The 24,758-nt window shown below is 41.5% G+C and overlaps 1 protein-coding gene across 1 annotated transcript; it reads left to right on the top strand.

Annotated features, from left to right (window-relative positions):
• Positions 1-11,652: 11,652 nt before the first annotated feature.
• On the top strand, positions 11,653-14,425 carry LOC146608625 (uncharacterized). The gene is made up of 2 exons (XM_085348180.1): positions 11,653-13,578; positions 14,168-14,425. Exons 1-2 carry the CDS (start codon positions 12,411-12,413, stop codon positions 14,194-14,196), a joined length of 1,197 nt encoding a protein of 398 aa, XP_085204306.1. The 5' UTR covers positions 11,653-12,410; the 3' UTR covers positions 14,197-14,425.
• Positions 14,426-24,758: the final 10,333 nt, after the last annotated feature.

Genomic DNA, 24,758 nt, shown 5'->3' with positions numbered 1-24,758 from the left:
TAACATTATAATTATTAGAAAAGAGGACAAATGTCAAAGACCTCATTAAGCCCCTTTGGTGCCAGTGTGTCCAGTGTATAAATCCAAATAGCCTCCGCTCTGTGCAAAAAGGCAGTGATGTCACCCCCTCTGTTGAAGAACTTAACCTTTTCATTGCCATATAGTCTGACTGAGGTCAACAAGTGTGAAGTACTTTTCCACAGACTCAGCGAAAGGAGACTGGGCATTACATAGAGTGCAAGAAAGCTGCAGCTGTACAGCTGTTGTCATTGAAGTGAGCTCAGCAGTTTGCTTCCAAACCTTTGATCTTCAGCCCCAACATCAGTCACAGTTCTGCTACGGGAGCTAAATCTGCCCAAGTCTTCTTTTACCCAAAATACTTTGAGGACCCGGTCATCCAAACCACAGACAGAAGCAATCAGCGACTGATTTTTTTCAACCTTCAACTCAGACCCTAGCAAGAAACAGTGAAATCCTAACCCTAACACCTTCCACTCTCACAATTTTGTCATTTATGTTTGCAGGTAGAAAGAACAGGTAGAGACCAGATAAAAACACTAACTAATTTTTGGTGACATCACTAGGTGAGAAATTCATAGAATTGCGTTATTATTATCTACTATGGCTCCGTGTGGAGTGATTAACACTAGTCTTACAGGTAAATAGTCCTTGTTTGAAACCAGGAGGAGACATAAACCTAGCCTTGGGGGGTCATAAGATACTGTACTTCTAGTGCCTGTCCCAGTCCTGGATAAATTGACAGTTGCGTCAATTTATGGGCCTCTTGTGTAAAATCTGTGCCAAATCAAACATGTAAATGCATCTTCTTTGGAGAGTATCTGTGCTAAAATTCTGTTTTATTTATATACCACCAAATTACAGCAACAGTCGCCTCAAGGCACTTTATATTTTAAGGAAATTATATATTTTAAAGACCTTATAATAATATTTAAAAAATCTCAACAACCAAATGATTTCCTATAAGGAAAACCTTGGCAACAGTGGGAAAGAAGAACTCACTTTTAACAGGAAGAAACCTCCACCATTTGGGTGTAAGCCTAATAGTAACTAATGGTTAAATGCAGAGTCGTGTATAAATACATTGGAGGTCAGTAAAGAACAAACACTCATCATGGTAAGAGGGCGAGCAGCCTAGGCCTATTTAACTGATTTGGGGTGACCCGATGCAGCCCTAACTGAGCTTAAAAAGTTTTAAGTGTAATCCTAATAGTCAAGAGAGTGTTTGTCTCAAACTGGGAGCTGGCTCCACAGAAGAGGGGCCTGAAAGCTGAAGACTCTGCCTCCCACTTTTACATATCCTAGGAACCACAAGAAAACCAGCAGTCTAAGAGTGAAGTGCTCTATTGGGTGGATGTGAGGAAAAAGTTCCAGATTACCACAGATGATGTTCTCTGAAAAGACAACTACAAATTTTGCGTAAAATTTTTTTTGCTGCTTCCCCTTAATTAGCCAGTCGACTGGTGTTATGTCTAATTAAAGTATTCCTTCTTTTTCATGGAATTTCCACCTACTAGTGATGTGCGATACCACTGATTTCCTTTCCAATCCGATACCAAGTAAAATTCAGGGTGGTATCGATGATACTGATCCGATACCGAGACTTTGTACAAAAACATTTTATTTATTGTATGTTTTATTGTATCTCAAATTATAGCGTCAGAATGATTACTGGACATCAGATTACTTGTTCTTATCGCTTAATAATGCAGAATTCATCATATAGAAATTAAAAACCTGAAGTTGTGCACTATTTGTACAAGTTGCCTGCCTGCAGCACTAAAGGACTGTCTGTCTCACCCCAGCAGCACCTGTCCCTGTCCCTCTCCTCCTCTTCAGTTTACCTCAACATACGCTCGTCATATTCTGTGATATGATTTACTCTGAGGTGTTTGACAAGGTTAGTGGTGTTGCCACAACACCTCACTGACTTTCCACATGTATCGCAAACCACGTCCCGGCTCTTTGTGGAGGTAAATACGTCCACACATGACTCCATTTACGCTCATCCATTGTTGTGAGTGCGCACGTCAGGGGCTGCAACACATTTATACAGCCGTATTTTGCACATGACTATGAAAGAGGAAGTAGTTCCTTCCAATGTAAACAATCTGAATGATATAGTTTCTTTCCACTGTGTTCCTGTTAAGGATAAACTACAAATTTACCCTAAATCACTAAAATATCAATATTTTAATATGAGAATCGATTCTAGAACATAAATGACCGGTATCGGAGGAATCAATATTTCAGTATCGATCCGCACATCACTACCACCTACTTGGCACACCCAAATAGAAGTCTGAAGCCAAATCATCCGCATATCAGATAAAGGTTGTATCTTGTTGTTTCTGGAAATAGTCTTGCTTCTAAAACACAACCTAATCATTAGTGGGTTGCAAATTGTTTGTTAGCTCCTAACATTTACCGGATACTTTTTTAGTCCTTTTTCTGTTACTTACCTGTATTTGAAGTCGAGTGAAAAACTATAAATGCTCCTCCATACTGGGTAGTGTGCACTCTCTTTCAGACCCACCTTTGCTGCTGGTTCCATGCTTACACCTATTCTGTTTTCATTACTGACCTTGCAGTATTCCTCCAGAGTAGCCTCATCTTCAATAATCACCTTCAGTTCATCGCCCAGGGAGGTTCTGTCATGCTGGGTTTTCTTACCTTTCATGGAGGTTGCTCCTTCTCTCCCAGCCTCCTCGTCACCCTATAAAGTCCTACCTCTGTTACGAAACAACCTCCAAAGGAGTTCAGCTGTAGCTGCTTCCTGCCTCCTGTTTATAATCTGGAGTGGTCCTCCATTACTGTCACCCCCGTGCACAGTGGCTGTTCCTCATCTTGCCATTGTTAAATCTGACATGGTCCACTTCAGGGACCTCTTTGCCCTCTGTGTTCCTGTGCAGCTGGAACAGCTGCCCTATCAGGCAGATGTGACTTAATGCCAACTATTTCCCAGCAGCATCTTGTGACATCCAGTGGTAGGTTTCTTGCTTCCCCAACAACATATCCTGCTGAGCAGGAATTCAGCAACTGCAAAAAGACTTGGATTTGATGGTGTACGGCAAAAAGTAGCTTTCTGTGAAACCTGCAGTGATGAAAGACATTTAGCTTTTTCCCTTTGAATTTAAAATTAATACTACCCTTTTCCAAGTATCCTCAGATTTTTTCTTTGGTTGGCTTCTCTGATTAAAAAAACAAAACAAAAAAAACAATTTAACTGCCTCCTATTGCAGTTTCATAAGCCACTGAACTGTGCCTCCCCGTCTCACTGTGTCTGTACTTGGATCCTTCTTCTAGCTCTTATCATGCAAACACTGATTATAAATACAAAGATAGAACACCTACCATTAGCTTTACACTCCACTACCACCATAGCAGGGCATTAAAAACCACATGTTCACAATGAGAAAACCAGCTTTTCTGTTTCTTGTCCATTACATTACTTTTGTTGTGACAATCCCTCCTTTGACCCTTAATTGCAGTGTTCTTTTGTAAGTGCAGCAGCTCTGTGGGTTACTGCTTCTATGTGAATCACTGTTGGATTCTCTATATAGGATTTTCAGTAGGTTAGAAAACTTGCAAATGATTAAGTAATGGTTGCAAATTGCCATTTGTCAAGTTAACTGCCTGTGCCATAGTTCAAAGAGAATCTGTTCTCTGTTAGAGTTGTGCCAAGTTAAGCAGTATGTGCTAAAAGTAAGTTGCGAGCAGTAAGTGCTGATCAGGACTTCACCGAGGTGAAGAAACTGCATGCTCAGTGGACAAGTGGACAATCATCTCTGGGTGAGCTCTTGAATGACACCCATTTGTCAACCAGCTTGCTGAAGAATTGCAATTTAACTGGTTTTATAAGCTGTGGCACATGTTCATCGATGAATTATAGTGTTGCTCTTTGGTTCCTGACACTGAATTACACAATCTCCAGTACAACATACTTTGCTGCTCAGTATTATCGTTGGCTGTGCTACGTTGTAGAAAAAAACCTGAATTTTCTTGCTGCTGATATAATATTTGTCTGTCCTCTACTTCTGTGGATGTGTCCTTAAACATTTCGGTGAATAAAAGGAGCCTTTCTTAGCTCGCTTGCGAAAATATAAGCTAAAAATATACTGCTATGTTTGTCTTTTCTGCATTTCACCAGCAAAGATGACTGGAAGCTGAACTCTGCTCAATGCTGTTTTCCGACATGAATTTTCACTGAGCCCTTTGAGTTGTCACAACTAAGCCCCTCTCCACCAACACTTGGAAGACTTTGGATTGTTTTTATGTGTGTGTGTGTGTGTGTGTGTGTGTGTGTGTGTGTGTGTGTGTGTGTGTGTGTGTGTGTGTGTGTGTGTGTGTTGTTTCAGGTCGATGAGTTATGAATGAGGCATGTGGATAGAGATTTAAAATTCATGACTTTTTTATCTGTCCCAGCGAACATCATTGGGAAAGTGACGCTGTGTCCCTGGCGAAGAAAAAAGGTCATGGTCAGATGGAGCAATTGTTATGAGGTGGGCAGCTCGAGGGGAAGTTGCTTCTGTCAATCTAAAGGTAAATTAGAGACCATCTATTGAAGAACTAATATTAACTATTTTTTTAAAAATATGCAATCGATTTTAGTGCCATTTATCTTTATTTAAATGCAAACTGTATTGCTATCTTGACTGAGTATTAAGTGTTGTCCAGGACGTTGGCACAACCATTGGAAACTTTGAACCTTATTCAAACTGTTGTTCAACATAAAAATGATTGCTGAGGTTTCTATTACATGGATTGGCATTGAATTAAGTACATACATTTAAGGTTCCCATTGAAACCCAGAACGTGGATCCAAAACAGAATTGTGAAATTTTCTGCTGACTTTTCCTTTCGTGTTTCCGCTGAACTTTTTTGTTCTGCTGAAATTGGTGATTTGCCCACTTGGTTGTTTACTAAAAAAGAGATAGTACTGACCTTAATTAGCACTTCCATAAGGTCATAATGATTATCTTCCAAATCCATCCATCTACCCATTCTTTTTCTGCCACTTAAACAAGTCCAGGTTACAAGGGCAGCCAAGAGACATAATCTCTCCAGCACATCATGGGTGTGCTGAGGGGCCTCCTCCATTTGGGGCAACAACTCATCCCTGACCTAGAGTGGGCACTCCACAGTTTTCCAGCTGACAACCTTGGAGCTTTAGAGGTGCTAATTCTAATTCCTACCCCTTCACATTTGACTGTGACTCACCTGAGTGCAAACTTAAAGCCACCACTTGTTAACGTCAAGAGAAGTATGTCAGAGAATAGAGTGACTGTGATTCATGTGATTGCAGAGCAAAACGAAAAATGAAGCCAACGTAGGTTGCCCAAACCTGCAGTTCCTCTAGTGGGCACCTGGGGCCAGCTCTAAAAGTGAGTCAATCACCAGAGACTCCCATGTTAAAATGTCAATAATAAACAATGAAATTTACAAGTTTACAGCCAGCTATATAAAATGTTACATTTGATATTTGAGTAGTGGTAAGGCATAAAGCTAGAGGTCAGTCAGGCGTAGCTGGCAGCTGTTGTCACCAGTGCTTATTCAGTTCATGGTGGTATTCATGATTTAAATGCAATTATCTGACTAAAGCACTTGCTATCCGGTCTTTAAATGATGATGTATGAACCCTGCTTCCTGGTCCAAACTACTCTTTATTTACTAAGGCTGTTGTGTTTTTAACATATTTTAATGCTTTGTATTGTTTTTCTACTTAATCTGAACAAGCCCCTAAAAAATTAAATCAGTGATCACCGTTGGCCTCTCTCGGTTTTCATTACCACTGTTCATTTTAAAGCTCAGTTTTTAAAACTTTACAATGTAACTACAGCCCAGCCCATGCAGCAGTAAATTAATGACTAACCTCGTGTTGTGGATGGATTATCTCAGTTGTTCTCCTGACTGAAGTTTGGTCCCTTTACAGCATCTTGCCATGAGATTGTATTTGTCCCTATACCAGCTAGCCCAACTTCAGTAACCCTACAAACATCACTCCTGTTTAGTTTTCTGTCTTCATTTATGGCAGAAGCTGTATATTTTAATTTTTAAGAAATCCCTCAGTCAGAATATGGTATATCATGTTTGGGTGGAAACTAGCGGGCTAACTCCCTGCTAACTTCTAACTTCTTTAAATTTCATAAATGCTGCTTTCATGGATGCCTGGATGTTAAACTTAATTGTTACACCTGGTATAGCAGCAACACTGAACATTTTATTAAAGATGAAAGAATTAAGACAGTTTATAACTCTCATAACTCTGCTGCAGTCTTCGTTTGACTTTGGGACCTGAAGCAGAGTTTGGACCCGGAAACGGCTAATGACGTCAGACATAAAGACCAAATACAAATACACACACACCAAATACAGAGAAGTTTACTTCAGTTGTGGTGAGAGAAAATGTAGAATTTTATTTCTGTTTAGCAGGTATGCTTGTTTTCCAGTGTACTTGTAAGTTTATCTCTAGAACTACCAAGAGGCTGAACGTGTGGCAGATAGGATGTTGAGTTGGGGCAGAGCGGGGCAGAGCGGAGAACTGTGTGATGATCTGAGCAAATAAAGAGCAGAGCAGCTGAATCTGACAGGTTTCAGGCCTGAAGAGCATAGCTGAGGAGGTGAAGGGCTAGAGATTGAGGCAGAGCAGTGTGAAAAGTTGACGAGACGCTGCAGGTCCAGTGAGGAGAGGCAGATGTGGTTCAACTTTCACTATTGTACTCTTACAGTAATTACTTTACTAAAGTCGGTCACCTAATTTGTTGTAGTCAACTGTGAGGTCTGTTTTTAAATGCATGCAATGCAATGACCTGTTTCACAGTGAGTTCTCTGCCTTTTTTTTAACACCATTCTTCATCCAAAATTACATTTTTACACATTTTTACATTTTCCATTAAGTTTTTCTTCTACAATAATTAAATTATTAAAACGTTTTAGCTGCTGTGTTGTTCGTTTTACGCCTTGTTTATAATTAAATTCTTATATTTAAACTGTACAATTATAATAAAATAATAATCTTTTTTAAACCAATAAAAAACACATAAAACTTCATTTTAAATTCTTATTTTGTTAAATTTTACTTTAAAATTAGACAAAAATTAACAAGTTAACTTCTTCAAGAAATCACTTCTTTGCCATTGCTGCTGTTATTGTGGGACTAGCAGTTCTAAGAGGTTTAGAATACCATTCAGTTCAATTCAATTTTATTCATACAGCGCCAAATCACAACAACAGTCACCTCAGGGCAATTTATATTGTAAGGTAGACCCTACAATAATAGAAATAATAGAAAAAACATCTGCCGTGACTGGTTGGGGTGAGGGGAGGAAGACAGGACAAAAGACATGGTGTGTAAGAGAGCCAGAGATTAATAATAAGTAATGATTCAATGCAGAGAGGTGTATAAATACATAGTGAGTGAGCAAGGTGACTGAAGAAAAAGCACTTAATGCATCATGGGAATCCCCCAGCAGCCTACACCTATTGCTGCATTACTAAAGGAGGATTCAGGGTCATCTGATCCAGCCCTAACTATATGGTTTAGCAAAAAGGAAAGTTTGAAGCCTAATCTTAAAAGTGGAGATGGTGTCTGTTTTCTGAATCCAAACTGGAAGCTGGTTCCATATAAGAAGGGCCTGAAAACTGAAGGCTCTGCCTCCCATTCTACTTTTAAATCCTCTACACAGCAAATCCAGCATGTCCAAATTAACACTGTCAGATTTGATTTCAACACTATTAAAGTGTCTATATGGGTCCACACCAGAGAGTGTTAATTTAACTCTTTTTGGAGAGTTGGTACGTTAACTCTGATTTAGTGTTAAACACCAAATCTGTCTGGAGTTGATAATTTAACACTTGGTGTTAAGAGTTTATATATTAACTCTCAAAGAGTATTTTAGTTTAACTACGTAAGAGTTATCTTCTAATTCATTCTAAAAAGCGGGAATTTTACTGTTCTGAACTTCTAGAAATTTCTTTTGGAAATAAACATTTACTAAAAAGATGCAATGGTTTTTGAAAAACATCTATTCTGAACTGTGCACCACAATTTCAAAACATTTTCTGAAAGATGTAACAGTGTACATGTTCTCACTTTCATTAGAATTTTGTTTATCAAAAGGTCTGACATAGTAAATGCAAATAACAGCATTCTCATCACTTATTTCTTCAATACAATATGCATGTCCTTCATTCATCCCTTTGTGGAACTTCAACGCACTTCTGCTCTCCCCCATATTCCATCTTCACAAGCATATCCTGTGCGGAGATTGAATAAAAATTAGTTGACACTAATTAATGGCACAAATAATCCAGTAAACAATTGCAGCACAGTAAAAAAAAAAAAGGGAATCCTCTTTGAGCCATTACTTGTGTTAAGTATTTTCCCAAAAGACAAAGACACAGGCAACAGGTAATACTGAACTAAATGTAAAACCGCAACCTTTTTCATTTTTACCAAAACTCTGGAGGGATCTATGCTAACGTAGAATCCAGTCAGGACGTCTGCTACTGCTGTTTGCTTGGTTTTTTTTTTTATGGGCGATCGTTTTCATGCTTCAAGTAGCACCATTATACCAACATTTCACATTCTAGACATTGTTTTAGGTGTATTTGACCAAAAGTTTGACTGAAAATTCACATGCAAGCTTTTTTCAAGGCTGTGGTATTTGCCCGCAAACAATACCTTTCAGCTAGCTAAAACAGAATACAGAGGTGGGACCAAGTCATTGTTTTGCAAGTCTCAAGTAAGTCTCAAGTCTTTATCCTCAAGTCTCAAGTCAAGTCTCAAGTAATGTCAGGCAAGTCAGAGTCGAGTCTCAAGTCACTGGTGTAAAAGTCCGAGTCAAGTCACAAGTCTGAAACTTTGAATTTCAAGTCCTTTCGAGTCTTTAAAAAAAAAAAAACGAAAAAATAATGTTGCAGTTATGCTAAATGTAAATATTAGACCATGTAATTTTAAAATCTGTGTTTTTCTCAACACATGACAAAATAGTGAACTTAGAAAATATACACAAATTGTGAAATTGCACCTCTTTAAAATGCAGCTCAATTAAACCTAGCTCCAAGAATAATTTTCACCGACAGTTCTGAGATAAGCTGCATGTTATTCTTGGATGCGGTTGTAGGACCAGCTTTAAAATCGCATGACACAAATATCATACACATTAAAAAAAACTGTATCACCAACGTAGCCTGGACAACATTTGCTAGTTAGATGAAGTCAGCTATCTCATCTTAGCATATTTATATGCATATTTATAATTATACGGTTCTTGGAGTGAGTGCATACACTCATGAAGTTTAGTAACTTCAGGTCACTGCATCAAGCCCAGGTACAGTTTACCGACGGATGGGTGCAGGACCTTGAAATGCACCGTGTAGAACGAAAGACCATCGTACGTATCATAAGTTTACCAGTCTCACAAATTGTCGTCATAAATACACATTCCTTAACCGTTTATTAATAGGACCTTTGAGCTCAACGGTAATTAATTAGTAGTGGAAATAATTTCTGGTAGCGTTACAGAAATGTAGCAGTGACAACAATATTGTATGCTGTAATCACCGCGCGGATAGGAGGCGGCTGGCTTGACCGCGGCTCACAAATGACGGCTCACTTTACCGCAGTCTGTAATCGCACTGGGCAATTAGTGATACAAAAAACCTGTTTTATCCTGTGAATAAAAGTATATGTTTTTGTCAATGTACCATAATAACAGAAGCGAAACGCAATATTGTGTCAGGACAATTCACTATTTATGCACAATAAATAAAGGAGCATAGCGCGACAATTTCTGTTCAGCGCCAGACTTGCTTGTAACCTATATCACTAATTATGTTATGAAAATGACGTATTAACTACTAAAAAACACTGACCTTCGTGTAAATGCTTGGAGCAGACTAACCTGTGAGCTGGAGTGTTCTGGGACGTTATATTTGGTCTTTGAATGGCTGCAATCCAGGCCATCCGTCGCGTCTTTGTTACTTCGGAAACATGGCTTGAACAATTTCTCTTCAACGACGTAATCCGATAACAACCGATCTCTTTACCCGTCGGCTTCCCGTGGCTGTCATGCGACCGGCTATTGCAGTTAATAATACAACGGCTTCTTGACATTTTTGTGTTTCTTTTTATCGCTGTTTAACTGATTTTAATTGAAAGCCTGCGTGCGCTAGTACCGTGTGATCAGGAGATATTTTATTTTGTATTCTCATAATCAGTTATCATTGATTAATCATTTACCATTGTGGAATCTGTTGACAGAATAATCTTTTAATTACATCTGTGTTACTCTGAGCAAATATTAATGCACACTGACTGTTTATTGAGGTTCTGTATCATTCTTGTTATCTGCTTAAGTTGTTGCACTTTGTTGTCAATGAGTGTGGAAGGAGATGAAATGACCTTCCTTGTGGACACTGGGGCTACCTATTCAACACTGAAACAAAAACCAAACAGTGCCACACTTTCCAACCATGTGGTCAGTGTTGTGGGGTTCTCTGGGGTACCAATGACGCTGCCGACAACCAATCCAGCCCTGACGGTGCTGGGAAAACAGACATTGAAGCACAGCTATGTGGTGTCTCCCCATGTGCCTGTGAACTTGATGGGCAGGGATCTGCTCATTAAACTGGGGGCCACCATCATGTGTTCAGCTGATGGACTAACAGTTACACTTCCAGGAGGAAAAGAGTTTCCGTGCCTGGGGACATTTTCAAAGAACCAGTACTTGCTGAAAGACTGTGAACAAACGACCGCTGACATCTATTGGGGTCGTATGGTGGAAGAAGGCATACTAAGACAATATCAGTTGTGGAAACCTTGGATTATGGCCTTGGCAGTCTTCTCTCTCCCCAGGGATCCGTTCCATGTCACCCTCTATTATGATAGAAATGATGATGAAATTTACAGGGACCTGTTCCAGTCTGACCTTGAAGGCCAGACTTGGAATGTGTGTTCTCAAAACATCTATGTCGGTCCGGAGGGCGTCGCGGCAGCGGTAAAATTAACCGACGAACAACGGCCTTGGTTCAAAATGGGACCTGATTCAGTGCCCCATATAACATTGGCGGTCCATGAGAGTCATCAGGCGAAGGAGCTGGGGACGATGGTCAAGAGAGCCCTCGAGGAACCTGGCTGGCAAGCTACTCAGATTCCAGACGTTTGGTACTCGCCAAAATGCAAAATTTATCGTATCACTTGTCAATCAGAGGACACAGTGATGTTGGAGCATGAACAAATCTCAAGAATCCATGGGAGAGAAAGAACAGACCATGCGGATGCAGTTGCCGCACTTGCGACTCTTCCTGACACCTTGTGGTCAGCAGGGCCTACGGATGTGGGCCAGGCAACGTGTTCGCCCGTTTTATTCCAGCTGAAGTCTGAAACGCCAATTTGGAAACCACAGTATAGGCAAAAGAGAGAAGCTGAGGAGGGAATTGCAGAAACCATTGAGGGGCTATTGAAAGTAGGGGTGCTTGAGTCCTCTCAATCCTACTGGAATACTCCTATTTTGCCAGTAGAGAAGCATGGGACAGGAAAGTACAGAATGGCACATGATTTAAGAGCCATCAATGCCATTTTACGTACTGACACGGTGCCAGTCCCAAATCCATACACAGCATTGACGGCATTAACACCAGACCAGAAGTGGTTTACATGTATTGATCTAGCGAATGCATTTTTCTGTCTCCCATTGCATGAGTCTCTGAGGGACATTTTTTCATTCACATATGGGGGACAACAGTACAGATATACAAGGTTGCCACAAGGGTTTGCACTTTCCCCTGGCATTTTCAACCAAGTGTTGAAAGAAGCTTTATCGCCATGCCATCTCCCAGAGGGGTGTTCACTAGTGCAATATGTTGATGATTTGCTCATTGCAGCTCCGTCTGCTTCGGCATGCACGGCAGCTTCACTTACCATACTGAAGAGACTCGCTGAGTGCGGTTTCAAGGTCAGTAAAGAAAAGTTGCAGTTGGTCCGACCAGAAGTAACATTTCTGGGCCGTGTCATTGCTCACAAATCAGTGGGTCTGCTAAACACTCATCGTGATCAGATTTTGACACATCCAAGACCGCGTACGGTTAAGGAGTTGCTCTCATTCTTGGGGTTAACAGGATACAGCCGGCACTTCATTCCAAATTATGCAGGCAAAACAGCCCTGTTGAGGGATTTGGTAAAAACGGCAGGTGTCAGAAATCTTAAGGCTGAACTGCCATGGACATCGGCCACTGAGTCGGCGTTTATTGCATTAAAACAGGACTTATCCAGATCGGCTGATCTTGCTATCCCTAATTATGAACAACCCTTCTATCTTGATGTTTCTGAAACACACGGGATAGCTAATGGGGTGTTGTTTCAGAAAAAAGGGGGAGGAAGAGATGTACTTATGTACGTCAGCATCAGGCTGAATCCATTAGAGACAAGGCACCCGAGATGCACTCAGCATGCCATTGGGGTGTCAAAAATTATACAAAAGACAGCACATATAGTGAGGGACCATCCGTTGAAGGTGCTGACCACCCACAGTGTGGTGGCATATGTTAACTCACAAGCCTTCACCATGACACCTCTTACACAACAGAGAGTGTGTAAAGTTTTAGACGCTCCTAACTTGACCTTCACACATGAAGGAATTAACATGGCAGATTTAATGGAGTCAGGAGGAGAACCTCATGACTGCGCAAAGAGAGCTGAAGTGGACGAGAAGATAAGAGAAGACTTGAAAGCAGAACCTTTGACAGGAGCTGAAGATTGGTTCACGGATGGATGCTGCTACAGGGATGATGAAGGATTAAAAGCAGGCTACGCGGTAGTTTGCAGAAAAGGGGCTGCATTTGAAGTGAAGGAGGCTGGAAGACTTGAAGGGCAGCAGTCAGCCCAAAGAGCAGAAGTAATTGCTCTAAGTCGAGCTTTGAGACTTGCAAAAGGAAAAAGAGTCAACATTTACACGGACTCAGCTTATGCCTTTGGAGCGGCTCATGTGGAGCTGGCCCAATGGAGAAGAGCAGGATTCAGGACAGCAGATAACGCACCAATCTGCCACAAAAAGGAAATGGAGGAACTTGAGCAGGCCTTGGGAGATCCAGAGGAGGTGAGCATCATAAAATGCAAAGGCCACTCCTCAGGGACCGGCCTGATGGCCAGAGGAAATCAGGAAGCCGATCGAGCTGCAAAAGAGGCAGCGGGTTATAAAGCATCACGACAGATGGTACAAATAACGGTGGAAGAAGAATTAGGAGTTAACATGCTAGAGGAAGCCAGGAAGGCCCAAGGGGAGGCCGCCCCAGAAGAGAAGGGGATCTGGAAGAGTCGAGGAGCCTGGGAAGAAGGAGGTCTCTGGCGAGGACCTGACGGTCGACCAGTGTTGACAGCCAACTTGGCAAAACAGAAGATTGCCGAAGCGCACGGCCTTGGACATGTAGGTGTCGCCCAGATGGGGAGACATCTGTGCCATTGGTGGCATCCCTTTTTGAAGGATATGATCAAGGAGAAGGCTAGGACGTGTCTGATCTGTGGGAGGCACAATCCGAAGCCAGTGATTAAACCAGAGGCAGGTAAGTTCCCCATTCCAGAAAGACCAGGTGAAGAGATTGTCATTGACTTCACTGACATGATTGATCCAGGCCCAGGAGGAGTTCGATATCTACTGGTAAGTGTAGATGGTTTGACGGGCTGGCCTGAGGCATGGCCTACCAAGAGGGAGGATGCAAAAAGTGTGATTAAGTGTTTAATCAATCATTACATCCCCCGGCATGGTTTTCCTAAGCGGATTAGGTCCGACAATGGGACTCATTTCAAAAACAAAGATTTGGCAGAGGTAGAACAGAAGCTGGGGTTGCAACATAGATTTGGCACGGTATATCACCCCCAGTCGCAGGGAAAGGTAGAAAGAATGAATCTAAACCTGAAGAATAAAATTGCTAAGATTTCTGCTCACACGGGGCTAAATTGGGTAGCGGCCCTGCCAATTGCATTGATGATAATAAGATGTTGTGTTAATCAATCCACAGGTTTCACACCATATGAGCTGTTGACAGGACGACAGTTTCCAGGTCCTTGGACAACAGTTCCGGCGGAAGAAAGTGTAAAAAGTAACAGAAAACATATTGAATGTTGGAAAGAATTAAAAGCTCTTGTGTCTAGTTTCACACAACAGGTTGGAGAAGGGGTGAAAGCGGAGGACAGGTCCATCCCCGATGCCAAGGCGGTGTGGCTGAAGGTCATTAAGCGAAAGTGGAGAGACCCGAGGTGGACCGGACCCTTCGAAGTAACTGCCCGAACCACCAGTGCTGTCCGTCTGAAGGGGAAAGGGGAGACCTGGTTCCATTGGTCTCAGTGTGCAGTCGCGGACGAGAGCTTGCTGGAGCTAGCCTCCACCCCATCGACGCAGGGGGGAACATAGAGGCAGAATAATCCTCTCTCCCCCTGTGCCACGGTCCTCCTCAGTAGTCTAACCTGAGTGAGGCGAAGAAAGAAGAGGAGCGTCACACGCCAAGGAGGAATCCATTCCAGGCTCTTAAATAGGCTAGGGCTCTAGTCTAAAGTATTTGATAGTTTAAAGGAATCGTAATAGTTTTGTATGATACTCGCATATTTTTATACTCATAACTTTATACTCTTCTTTTTGTAACTTTATCTTTTTAGTACAGAGTAAAAGTAAACGAGCCTGGGAACAGTCATCATGAAATTGTGGGAAAATTGGAGAATAACGGGGGTGTTGGGGTTAATAAGTGTTATAACGTGTTTCTTTGTTTTTTGGCAGACAGGTGAATTGCCCAGACACAGAGGTTTATCCGCTCCAGAGCCCGAACCGATCAAATCGTCGAAAAAAGTCAAGCGTGCGGTTGGTTCAGGTGGGGATGATGGGTGTCTCAAAGCCAGTGGCGGAGTCGAGTTTGGGTATGTTAATGGATCCACGACAGCGTTCACATTCGATTTGTGTGAGGTAATTAAATGCTCGGGTGACGGGAATAGCTGGAGAACATATAATGTGTGGGTTTGTTATCATCCAATGATGTGTTACCCTAAGTCGGTGTGGGGCCCATCATGGGATAGTGACATCTACACCTATGTAACGGATCAGTGGTGTTCTTGGCAGGATGTGGTCGCGTGGACAGGGGTAGGATGGCAGCCAACAGTGCCACCGGCCCTTGAAGGAATAGCTATTCAGAGAGATTATTCTGTTACAAATAACCCTATTACTCTTTCCCTAGGACCATGGAGTGAACTCCCTGAACCTGGGTTTGATGGAGGTGCGTTTTATTTAGTAGTAGGGGTAGATAAAGTAGGGACAGATCCATTCGGGTTAATTCGGGTGAATTTATTTAATCCCAGGTCTAAACCTCTGGGAAATGACTCAGCACTGAATCTCACGGTGCAAATGGATCCCTTAGAGACAGTTACTTACAAGGATTCAGAAGAGAAATGGTTTGTTGCCACTGATTATACTAGGTTAAAACCTCAGGAGTTGATAGAGCGTGCCACAGGTTTTGGAGATAGGAATCTTTGGTTAGATTGGGTGGCTCAAAATGCTAAGGAGCAGAAAGTGGTTGATTGTGTTGCTTGTGCTACCGCTCGACCTCATTTGTTTACTGAACCCGCTCCTCTGTATCCAGAGGATGAGTGGGGATATAATTGCATGCTGAGATTAACTAGAGAGGCGGTGGACACAGGTAACTGCACCACTTTGTCAGGTTTATATCCGCCAATTGATAAACGTACACAACCAGGTTCATTCACACCAAAACGAGATAATTATACATGTTTTGAGTTCTCTACAGACAGAGTGAGATTTAGGCTAGGAAGGATTGATCCAAGCTGGTGTCAGAGGACAATCACAGGTAGGACTACCAATGATGTAAGTGACCCAAGCACAATTATAGGCACCTGGGCGAGAGGTGGGCTATATTATTATTGTGGGGAGTATACCCTTTTGGTGCAGGTTCCCTTGGGGAGTGTGGGAACGTGTGCTCTGGTGCGCCTAGCTGCACCTTTGATGCTCATAGGCAGTAGGCTAGAGACAGTTCCACAGCAAGGCGCGGATGTGTCTACAGCCAGACGGAGGAGAGCCACAGGGGGTATCCACAGGTATGATCCAAGACGGGACTCGCCAACCTGGATAGACTCAATAGGAGTTCCCAGAGGAGTTCCAGATGAGTATAAGTTAGTTGATCAGATAGCGGCCGGGTTTGAAAGTGTGTTTTTGTGGGTGACTCCAAATAAAAACGTTGATCGCATTAATTATGTTCATTATAATGTGTTGAGACTCTCTAATCTCACTAGGGACGCGGTGGAAGGTCTTGCAGAACAATTAGGTCCGACGTCGTTAATGGGAATCCAAAATCGAATGGCGCTGGACATGTTATTGGCTGAGAAGGGAGGCGTCTGTGCGATGTTTGGGGATTTATGTTGCACCTTTATTCCCAACAATACAGCTCCGGACGGAACGGTCACGCGGGCGCTGGAGAATTTGAAAGCGTTATCTAGAACCATGCATGAGCAATCAGGCGTGAACTCGAGGCTGGGAGACTGGTTCACATCTGTTTTTGGGCAATATAAGGGATTGTTTATGTCTGCCATGTTTTCTCTTTTAGTTTTTCTAGGTTTATTGCTGATCGGATGTTGTCTCATTCCTCTGGTGAGGCAGGTGTTGGGTAATCTGGTGAGCAGGGCCATAGCTTCTGGTTCAGCTGGGTCAGCTGGTCCGGAACATATGATGCCGTTGCGAGAAGCCGCCTGGACGGAGGAGTGACACAATATCTCTAAATGTTGGCCTTTTTTTATAAAGGCCAAAGAGGAGGAGTGTGATCAGGAGATATTTTATTTTGTATTCTCATAATCAGTTATCATTGATTAATCATTTACCATTGTGGAATCTGTTGACAGAATAATCTTTTAATTACATCTGTGTTACTCTGAGCAAATATTAATGCACACTGACTGTTTATTGAGGTTCTGTATCATTCTTGTTATCTGCTTAAGTTGTTGCACTTTAGTGCAGTCACACCGTTCAGACCCACCAGTCCTGTTGGGCCCAGGCCCGCCTGCGTTTAGTTCTGCACGTACGCCGGCCTGTAACCACATGCACGCACTTATGTAATACACGCACGTTCACCTACACACTTAGTAATAATAGGAGGGTCGTCTGAGGACAGTTTCTCTGATAGATACACTTTCACAAAATGCACAATGTAATACACACTTGTTTTTCTCTTAAGAGTAGCAGTTGATGTCTATATAAGGGAAAACTCTTTGATAGGCGGGGAATTGTTATCATTTGTGATCATTTCCAGTAAAGATCCAACTGTGATGTCATAATGGCAATATAAGGAGACGGGATGGTCCAGTTGACGAAGGATTGGATTGCAAATTGTCTTTCCCACACTGACTGCGCAAAGTGTGTAATAAAGATCACTATTTTTTGACACCTACTTCGGCCTGGGCTTGCTTCCTTCTCTTCCCTAAATCGAACGAACCATAACAACCGCTTGCCACGAGTTCCCAGAATCCTTTGCGGTTCTACCCGTGAATGACGTCACATTTTCAATCTCTATATAATATGCATGTTAAATTTTATATTTGGGGTAAAATATCAAGTCTTTTCAAGTAAACCGGTTCAAGTCCAATTCAAGTCCCAAGTCATTGGTGTAAAAGTCCAAGTCAAGTCACAAGTCTTAGAACATTTTTTCAAGTCAAGTCTAAAGTCATAAAATTAATGACTCGAGTCTGACTCGAGTCCAAGTCATGTGACTCGAGTCCACACCTCTGACAGAATATTATGCTATCAGCGAGCAACATGGCTAATGCCTTTCACACAGCTTTGTCTCAACTCCAAAGAGCCACAGAAGTAAAAGCTCATAATAATAATTGAAACAATCTTTGAAAAAATGACTTACCAAGTATGGCAAACAACTCAAATATGTAGAGCAAAATGTTCTGAAACGGCTTCACTTCAGCTTCGATTGGAGCCGTGCTGAGGGCGGAGTCTGTGAATTTACTCTGTTGGTGTCATAGCCCCTGTAGGAGTTCAGAGTTAAGAGGTCAAGAGTTAATGTTTCCATTGTAACACCTCCAGATTTGACAGAGAAACACTCATTTTTAACACTCGATTTTAACTACTATCATTTTACACCTCAGAGTTACATTAAAAGAATGTGACTCTACTTAGAGTAAAATTAACTCTACTTTTGCAAGGAGACTATTAACACCAAAAAATTTAACACTTTTGAATTTGCTGTGTAGGAACAACAAGTAAACCTGTAGTCTGAGAGCTAAGTTCGCTTATGGGGTGATATGGTACTATAACATCATTAAGATCAGATGGGTCCTGATTATTCAAGACTTTGCATGTGAGGAGCAGGATTTTGATTCTGTTGGTTCTACTATTATGGATGCTGCATGCTAACCAAATATGTTAGTGTTAGCTGATAACTTAGCATTCCACTTTCCTTGTCGGAATATAGCCACTGTGGGCTCCTAAAAAGCAATATGGTGCCGGCAAAAACACTAATTTTGATGGTTTAAAACCCTGAGTCCAGAAATCGTCCATCTTTTATATACAGTCTATACATATATGCAGGTATACATAAAGTTTGGAAGTGCTCTACACCACAGGGGACTGAAAATCTCTACGAGGCCTCCTTCCATGTAGATTAAGTGAAATTTCCAATGCACTTCAGTGTGTCCCAGTACACATTTATGGACCTCTTGGGAATGTAGTTGTTAAGTCCATGAGTCCATGCATTTGGAATCTGCCATAATGTGCATTCAGCTGAAAGTCTTGCACTAAGTACAGTCTTACAGGGCTGCTAGCATGGCTACAGGCAGTCTTGTCCCTCTTGAAATGCAGCATAACTTATTAAAATTGCTGCTATTCGCATATACACATGCATTAAATTAACATGGAGACCTTTTCTTTTCATTATGCAAATCATACAAGATGATGTTAATATATAGGTTTGAGTTTTGAAGAAAGTTTTCAGAGTGTCTTCATTTCTCTCTCATCCTAACAGTCGATGAGACATATTCTTATGCAACTTTCCACAGGATGCAAAAGATGATGCTCTGGTTCAAGTCTTCCTTATAGCTGATCCCTCAGAAGTCACCTGAGCAAGTTGAAGTTTAGGTAAATCTGATATCAGTTCAAGCACTGCCTCATTTGTATGTCTTTTGAAACTCGTGGATAGTGGCGAGAAGGCCCGCTGCCAATCATGACTCATTATTAGAAAAGAAAGATGCCTCTGCACTAAGTTCTGTTCAAGCTGATGGATTCTAGACTCTCACCGGTGCCCGGCAATACAGCTTGAGAAAATCTGCTATTTGCATGGTAGTCAATATAGACAGGCCTTGCATTTACAGTCAGGAGCACAAGAAAGAGAGAGGGTGGTAGAAACTTAAAAAAAAAAAAACTGAGTGAAGATCACTGTGCCATGTATGAGACTACGCTTCTAATTTCACAATGTTTTGCTTGGTGAATTAAAAATTCTATTACAAAAAAGGTCTTTTTTTTTTTTCTTTTTAGCTGACCCAATTGAACTGTTCATGGAGAAAAAGAGAGAAAATAGAGAGATAGTGAGCAAGCCACTACGGGGGAAGGAGGGTTAGTGGGGAGAAATATTTCAGAAAGATGAGAAAATTAATTCCCGGGGTCTATTCAACTCATATCGCTCCTTCCTATCTGGGATTATACTTGGGCTTCAGAAAGAAGGTAGAAGGAGTGAGAGGAGCCAGACAAAGGACAAGGATAAAGATGGGATCAGATGGAGGTGAGGAAGGGGGAGGGCAGCGGGTGGCTGAAGTGGGGGGAAGGCTTATCGACGTGACGCACGCCTGGGCCGCCGTCCTCCACCTCTCTTCCGTGTCTTTGAGATGAAAGCTCTTATAGCCCAACGGCTGTGCAGAGGTCAGCGTCTCACCCACACTCGTCTGTCGTATTAACCAAAACCCCTCTCAGACACAATGCTCTTCAGGTCTGAAGATGCTGGGCTTTTTTTTTCTTTTTAAATATCCTCTCTCTCTGTTTCTATGGATTTTAACCTCCTAGGACCTGGCGTCCACATATGTGGACATCACATTTTGGGTTATTTAGACCAAAATACTCAATTTTGCTCCACAAGGGCCTGATATCCACTTATGAGGACATTATGCTGCTACTGTTCTATCAAAATTTTAAATGAATATCTTCATATGTGGCTCTTATTTTTCCTAAAAACAAAAATCTAGTAAAAAACAAAATCTGGTAATTCTTTGTTTTTACATTCATCGGGTCCCAATATGCCCAAATATCAATGAGAAATTAAAAATGCATGCCGTGGAAGACTTCAGGTCTTAGGAGGTTAAAGATGGCTTTTACATTTTGATCAAACTCAAAAACATGGAAGTGTTTATAGGCACAACATCAAATCTGAAGGCAGAACACATGGTTCCCATGCCTCTAGGCTCATACTTTCTGCAGACTCCGATGATCAAAGACCACAGTGCGGATGGCAGGATGGAAAGCGGAAGGATGGGATGGAGAGAACCGACAGATGGAGAGGAGGGCATGGGCTTGAATTAAGCACACAATGAAGACAGTTTCTTTTTGACTTATGAATATGTCTGAATATTTTAGTAGGAACTGAAGCAAGAATATTAAGAAACATTCAGACAAGTATTCTGGCAAAGTAGAGTCCCATCAAAGAGAGGAATCTCACATATATAGGTTCCCAACTAATCATATGTTATGGTTTTCCAAAGGGCAATATAAACCTGTAGCCCTCATATTTATCCAGTAACTGGGAATGGACCTTTATTGAGCTTCTGACATGTTTCACATGGACAGCTCTTTGCATTCAGATGATACATTAATGAACCAAACTGTTACAATGTGGTATATCTGTATTAAATCAATCGTCATTTTAAACTTTAGAAAATTTGTAGAAGTCGTTCCAGTTCTGCTTTGTGTTTGATGCTAATTAAAAATGACTAACATTGCTGTACACTTTAAAGATGATGAATGTGATAAATATATTTGTCCGGGGTGTTATTTCATCTTGTTGACGATTCAGTTGTATTAAAAGACACTGTAAGCAGCTGTCCATTGAATTTATCAGATAACTCTTTTATTTCATCATGTTTCATCCTATAAAGTTAGTTACCCAACGCTAACATTAGCTAATTCAGTCTTTAAATGATGACGTGATGAATCCTGCTTCCAGGCCCAAACTACTCTGCGTTTAATAAGGCTGTCGTGTTTTTAACATGTTTTGATGCTTTGTATCTTGTTCTATTTAATCTGGACAAGCCCCTAAAAACAGTCAGTGATCACTGGGTTTCTCTCGGTTTTTATTACCTCTATTCATTTTAAAGCTGTATGTCTTAATTTTTCAGAAATCCCTCAGTCAGAACATGGTACATTATTTTTAGATGGAAACTAGCGAGCTAACTCCCTACTAACTTCTAACTCAGTTAAATTCCATAAATTCTGTTTCTATGGATGACTGGATGTTAAACTTAATTGTTACACCTGGTAGAGCAGCAACACTGATCATTTTATTACAGATGAAATAATTTGGACAGTTTTTCAACTCTCAGTGATGCCGCAGTGATCATTTGACTTTGGGACCTGCAGCGGAGTTTTGGCCCAGTCACAGCTAATGACGTCAGACTTAAAGCCCGGACAGCGTTCGAGCTCTACCCTCTTATGTATGCTGTATGCTCACACCAGGTTAAAAACAATGACAGAAAAGTGCCAAAATACCAATCTATGGGCTTCAGATATGTAGTCAACAGACCAGTAAGCAATATCTTGGGAGCTGATGTGATCCTTTTTACAGTCTATTATTAGCATAGTTGCTGGCATTTAGTTTTTTAAAAAACTGTGACAACATAAGCAGAGCTGTTAGAATTATTTATGTTGGATTGGTCATCTCCAGATTTCTACTCAGAAGAAATGAAGGTGAATATTTCTCAACATCACCCTGCCATCTGTTACGTCTTGATTCACAGGGGGGTGAAGCATTTGGCAGTCATGGTCCAATTTAATGGAATCAAAGTTGTGGCGAACTTTTTCTTGCTCTAATGACTCAAAATACATGAGTTCAACATGAGTTGAATAAAAATACATTTACTGGCTTCAGATGTTAACCTGCCACAGCAGCGTGCAGCCTTTTCTTTTCTCTTTTTTTGTCAAGCTTAGCAGAATAACAAAATGTGCCTTATCACTGCTGCACTCAAACACCCGAGGGATGCTGGGCACTAGGAATGCATTGTGCGACTGCTCATTTTCTGCAATATAAATAGAAGTTATCCTCATAGGAAAGGGGTGGGGAGGTGCGCCCCATTGTCTTTTGCTAAGAAAGAAAGCTTTTCTGTCTCGGTGGACAGCCTGCTGTTTGATTCCAGCACATAAAACCGACTTAACGTGCAAGACAATTGCTAAAGTGTCAAGACAAACGCGTACAGTGGCAGGCAGACGTGCCACTGAGTGACCCACATTTCGCCCTTAAAAAGCAATTATAGGAGTTCGATGTACCTTGGTGACTAACTTCTTCTCCATATAGACACTGAAAGACCTGTGGGGGATAGGGCCACCATCCTGCCACAGTACAATGAGAAAGAAAAGAGAGCGAACTCATTGGAGATGGGGAGCGAGGAGGAGAAATGAGGCGCCTGGACATACTGAGCATTAATATTTTACGTCCTCAGCTTCCATTTGTCTCTCTTAGCCCGTTTTTCCTCAAATCTAATAAACGTCAGGGGTGTGTGAGCAAGACAGAAAGAAGCGGTGCCGAACATGTATGCCGCCTATGGTGCACCATCATTTCTACATCGAGGCTCCGTAATGACCTTCTTACCCAGCTGAACTATTGAAATTACTTTCTCAATAGAATGCACCTTCAATCTTCAATGTTGTTTCCTTTCATGGGGGGAAAATTTCACCTCTGCACTCTAAATGGCACAGGTTATTAGGCGAGAAAGGAACCTTAGTAAAGTGAATGCAACGTGCGAGGAATAACACATCTGAAACATGAATGTAGTGGGATGAATCACTCCACAAGTTTCCCATGGACCCAGACTGACAGATGGTAAATGTGAAGAAAACGTGTCTATCACCCAGTTTTAAAACATTTAGGTAAACGAATGGAAGCTCGTGGAAGGAAGGCCAGATATAAGTTTTTTATATCACAAATACTAGTCTATTGAGGATGTGATTAAGTGTGAGGTGAGTGGAAAGTGTTTTAACTCTTATAACATAAACTCTTAATGGGGAGCAAGTTAGGGAGGTCAATGATTAGACCCTGCGTAGGAGTAGTGATGAGTGGGAGCTGTGAATGTCAGCACAAATGTACTGGGTAACCTTCATCCAACACAATCACAAAACAGCTGTGAGCCACAAAAAAATAAATGTATGGCACAGAAGGATGGGGAAGGATTTTCCTAATATGGTGATCTCAGGCTTTCAGTACAGAAGTCGAATGAACATGCTAGTAAAACCGTATTTACACGAGGGGCAGCCAATCAGAAGAAAGTTAGTTTTATGGGGGAGAGAAGCCAAAACCATCCATCCGTTTTTCTACCGCTTATCTCAGTCACAGGGGCTACTTATGCTTTCATTCCATCATCACACTAATACCAGCCTAACCCCTGGTCAATACCCAACATAAGCTTGTGAATGGTTCTCACAGAGCTACAGTTGGCTGCTGTTCTACTCAACTTGATTCCCACAGAAAGATCAAATTAGCTCCATTAGTTTAGAGGGAAGAATCGAATAAAAAGTTGCCTCATTTACATGAAGATCGGGTCAGGTGAACAAATAAATTGATCCCATTAGATAGTAAAGATGTTAAGCCTTTGGCCTAATGGAAATCTTAATTATTGCTAATTGCCCTGAAGGAGAGCCTGCGCCGGTCGCGGAAAGCAGCATTAAGAAGCAGCTGCAGAATCCGAGACAAAACGCACACACAGACACACACTCAAACACCGATACAGAAGTACAGAGTCTGATACAGAGGCTTTTTTGGTCTGACCTCCGTGGGGTTAATTTGCCTCAGGCTGGAGAAGACGAGGTCACAGGTGTCCGTTGGTATCTCAGGTTCAAAGTGCGGAGTGCTGTGGAATAATTTAAAATCCTGCTGCACCTCTTCAGTACTTTCTCGCCATGGCATTTAGCTAGTGGAGCTCCACTATAACCTGTTAAGGGTTAGAGTGTTCATTAGCGAAAGACTGGCAAAAGCTGGACATGTCGATCAATCCGATGATACTGATTGTGCATCAGGATGAATTCCAGGCTTTTCAGGAAAATGTTTTCATTAACTGGAAATAACATAAACAACGTTATGAATAGATAAAATTGAGAGAGAGGCAAAGATTGTTTTTTTTATCTAGGTTTCCCCTTTTCTATATAATTGTGTAGGCAGATGCACTTAATGTCTGGAAAGCAAATATTGCTTGTTTAGTAGAAAAAACATTTTGCCAGCAATTAGCCTGAAAACATAATTATAAATCATAGTAATAATCAAGTGTACATGTAATGTTTTTAGAAGACATGAGTTTGCAACAGATGATATTTCCCTCTGGAGTTTAAATAGCTGTATGAAAAGACCCTGCCGTCTGTCAATCTTCTACTAACACTAATCGCTAACCAGCTTTAAAGGGCTCTGGCTTCCTCGGCTAAAGTCTGATATTTAAATGAAAGCAGGAGCGTGAAAAGTCAGACATGTGAAGGGGGATAGAGGGTATTGTTGTGTGATGATGA

This window comes from Diplotaxodon limnothrissa, linkage group LG23 (assembly GCF_057381915.1).
Source record: "Diplotaxodon limnothrissa isolate DT_005_m linkage group LG23, D_limnothrissa_male_GT1.1, whole genome shotgun sequence".
Classification (NCBI taxonomy): domain Eukaryota; kingdom Metazoa; phylum Chordata; class Actinopteri; order Cichliformes; family Cichlidae; genus Diplotaxodon; species Diplotaxodon limnothrissa.
The sequence above is the reverse complement of the archived record's forward strand: the minus strand, read 5'-3'. Positions and strand labels throughout refer to the sequence as shown.

Coding starts and splice junctions, on each gene's coding strand:
- LOC146608625 (XM_085348180.1), top strand. CDS start 12,411: ATGTACGTCAGCATCAGGCTGAATCCATTAGAGACAAGGCACCCGAGA. Junction 13,579..14,167: donor AGTGATTAAACCAGAGGCAG/GTAAGTTCCCCA, acceptor TCTTGTGTCTAG/TTTCACACAACAGGTTGGAG.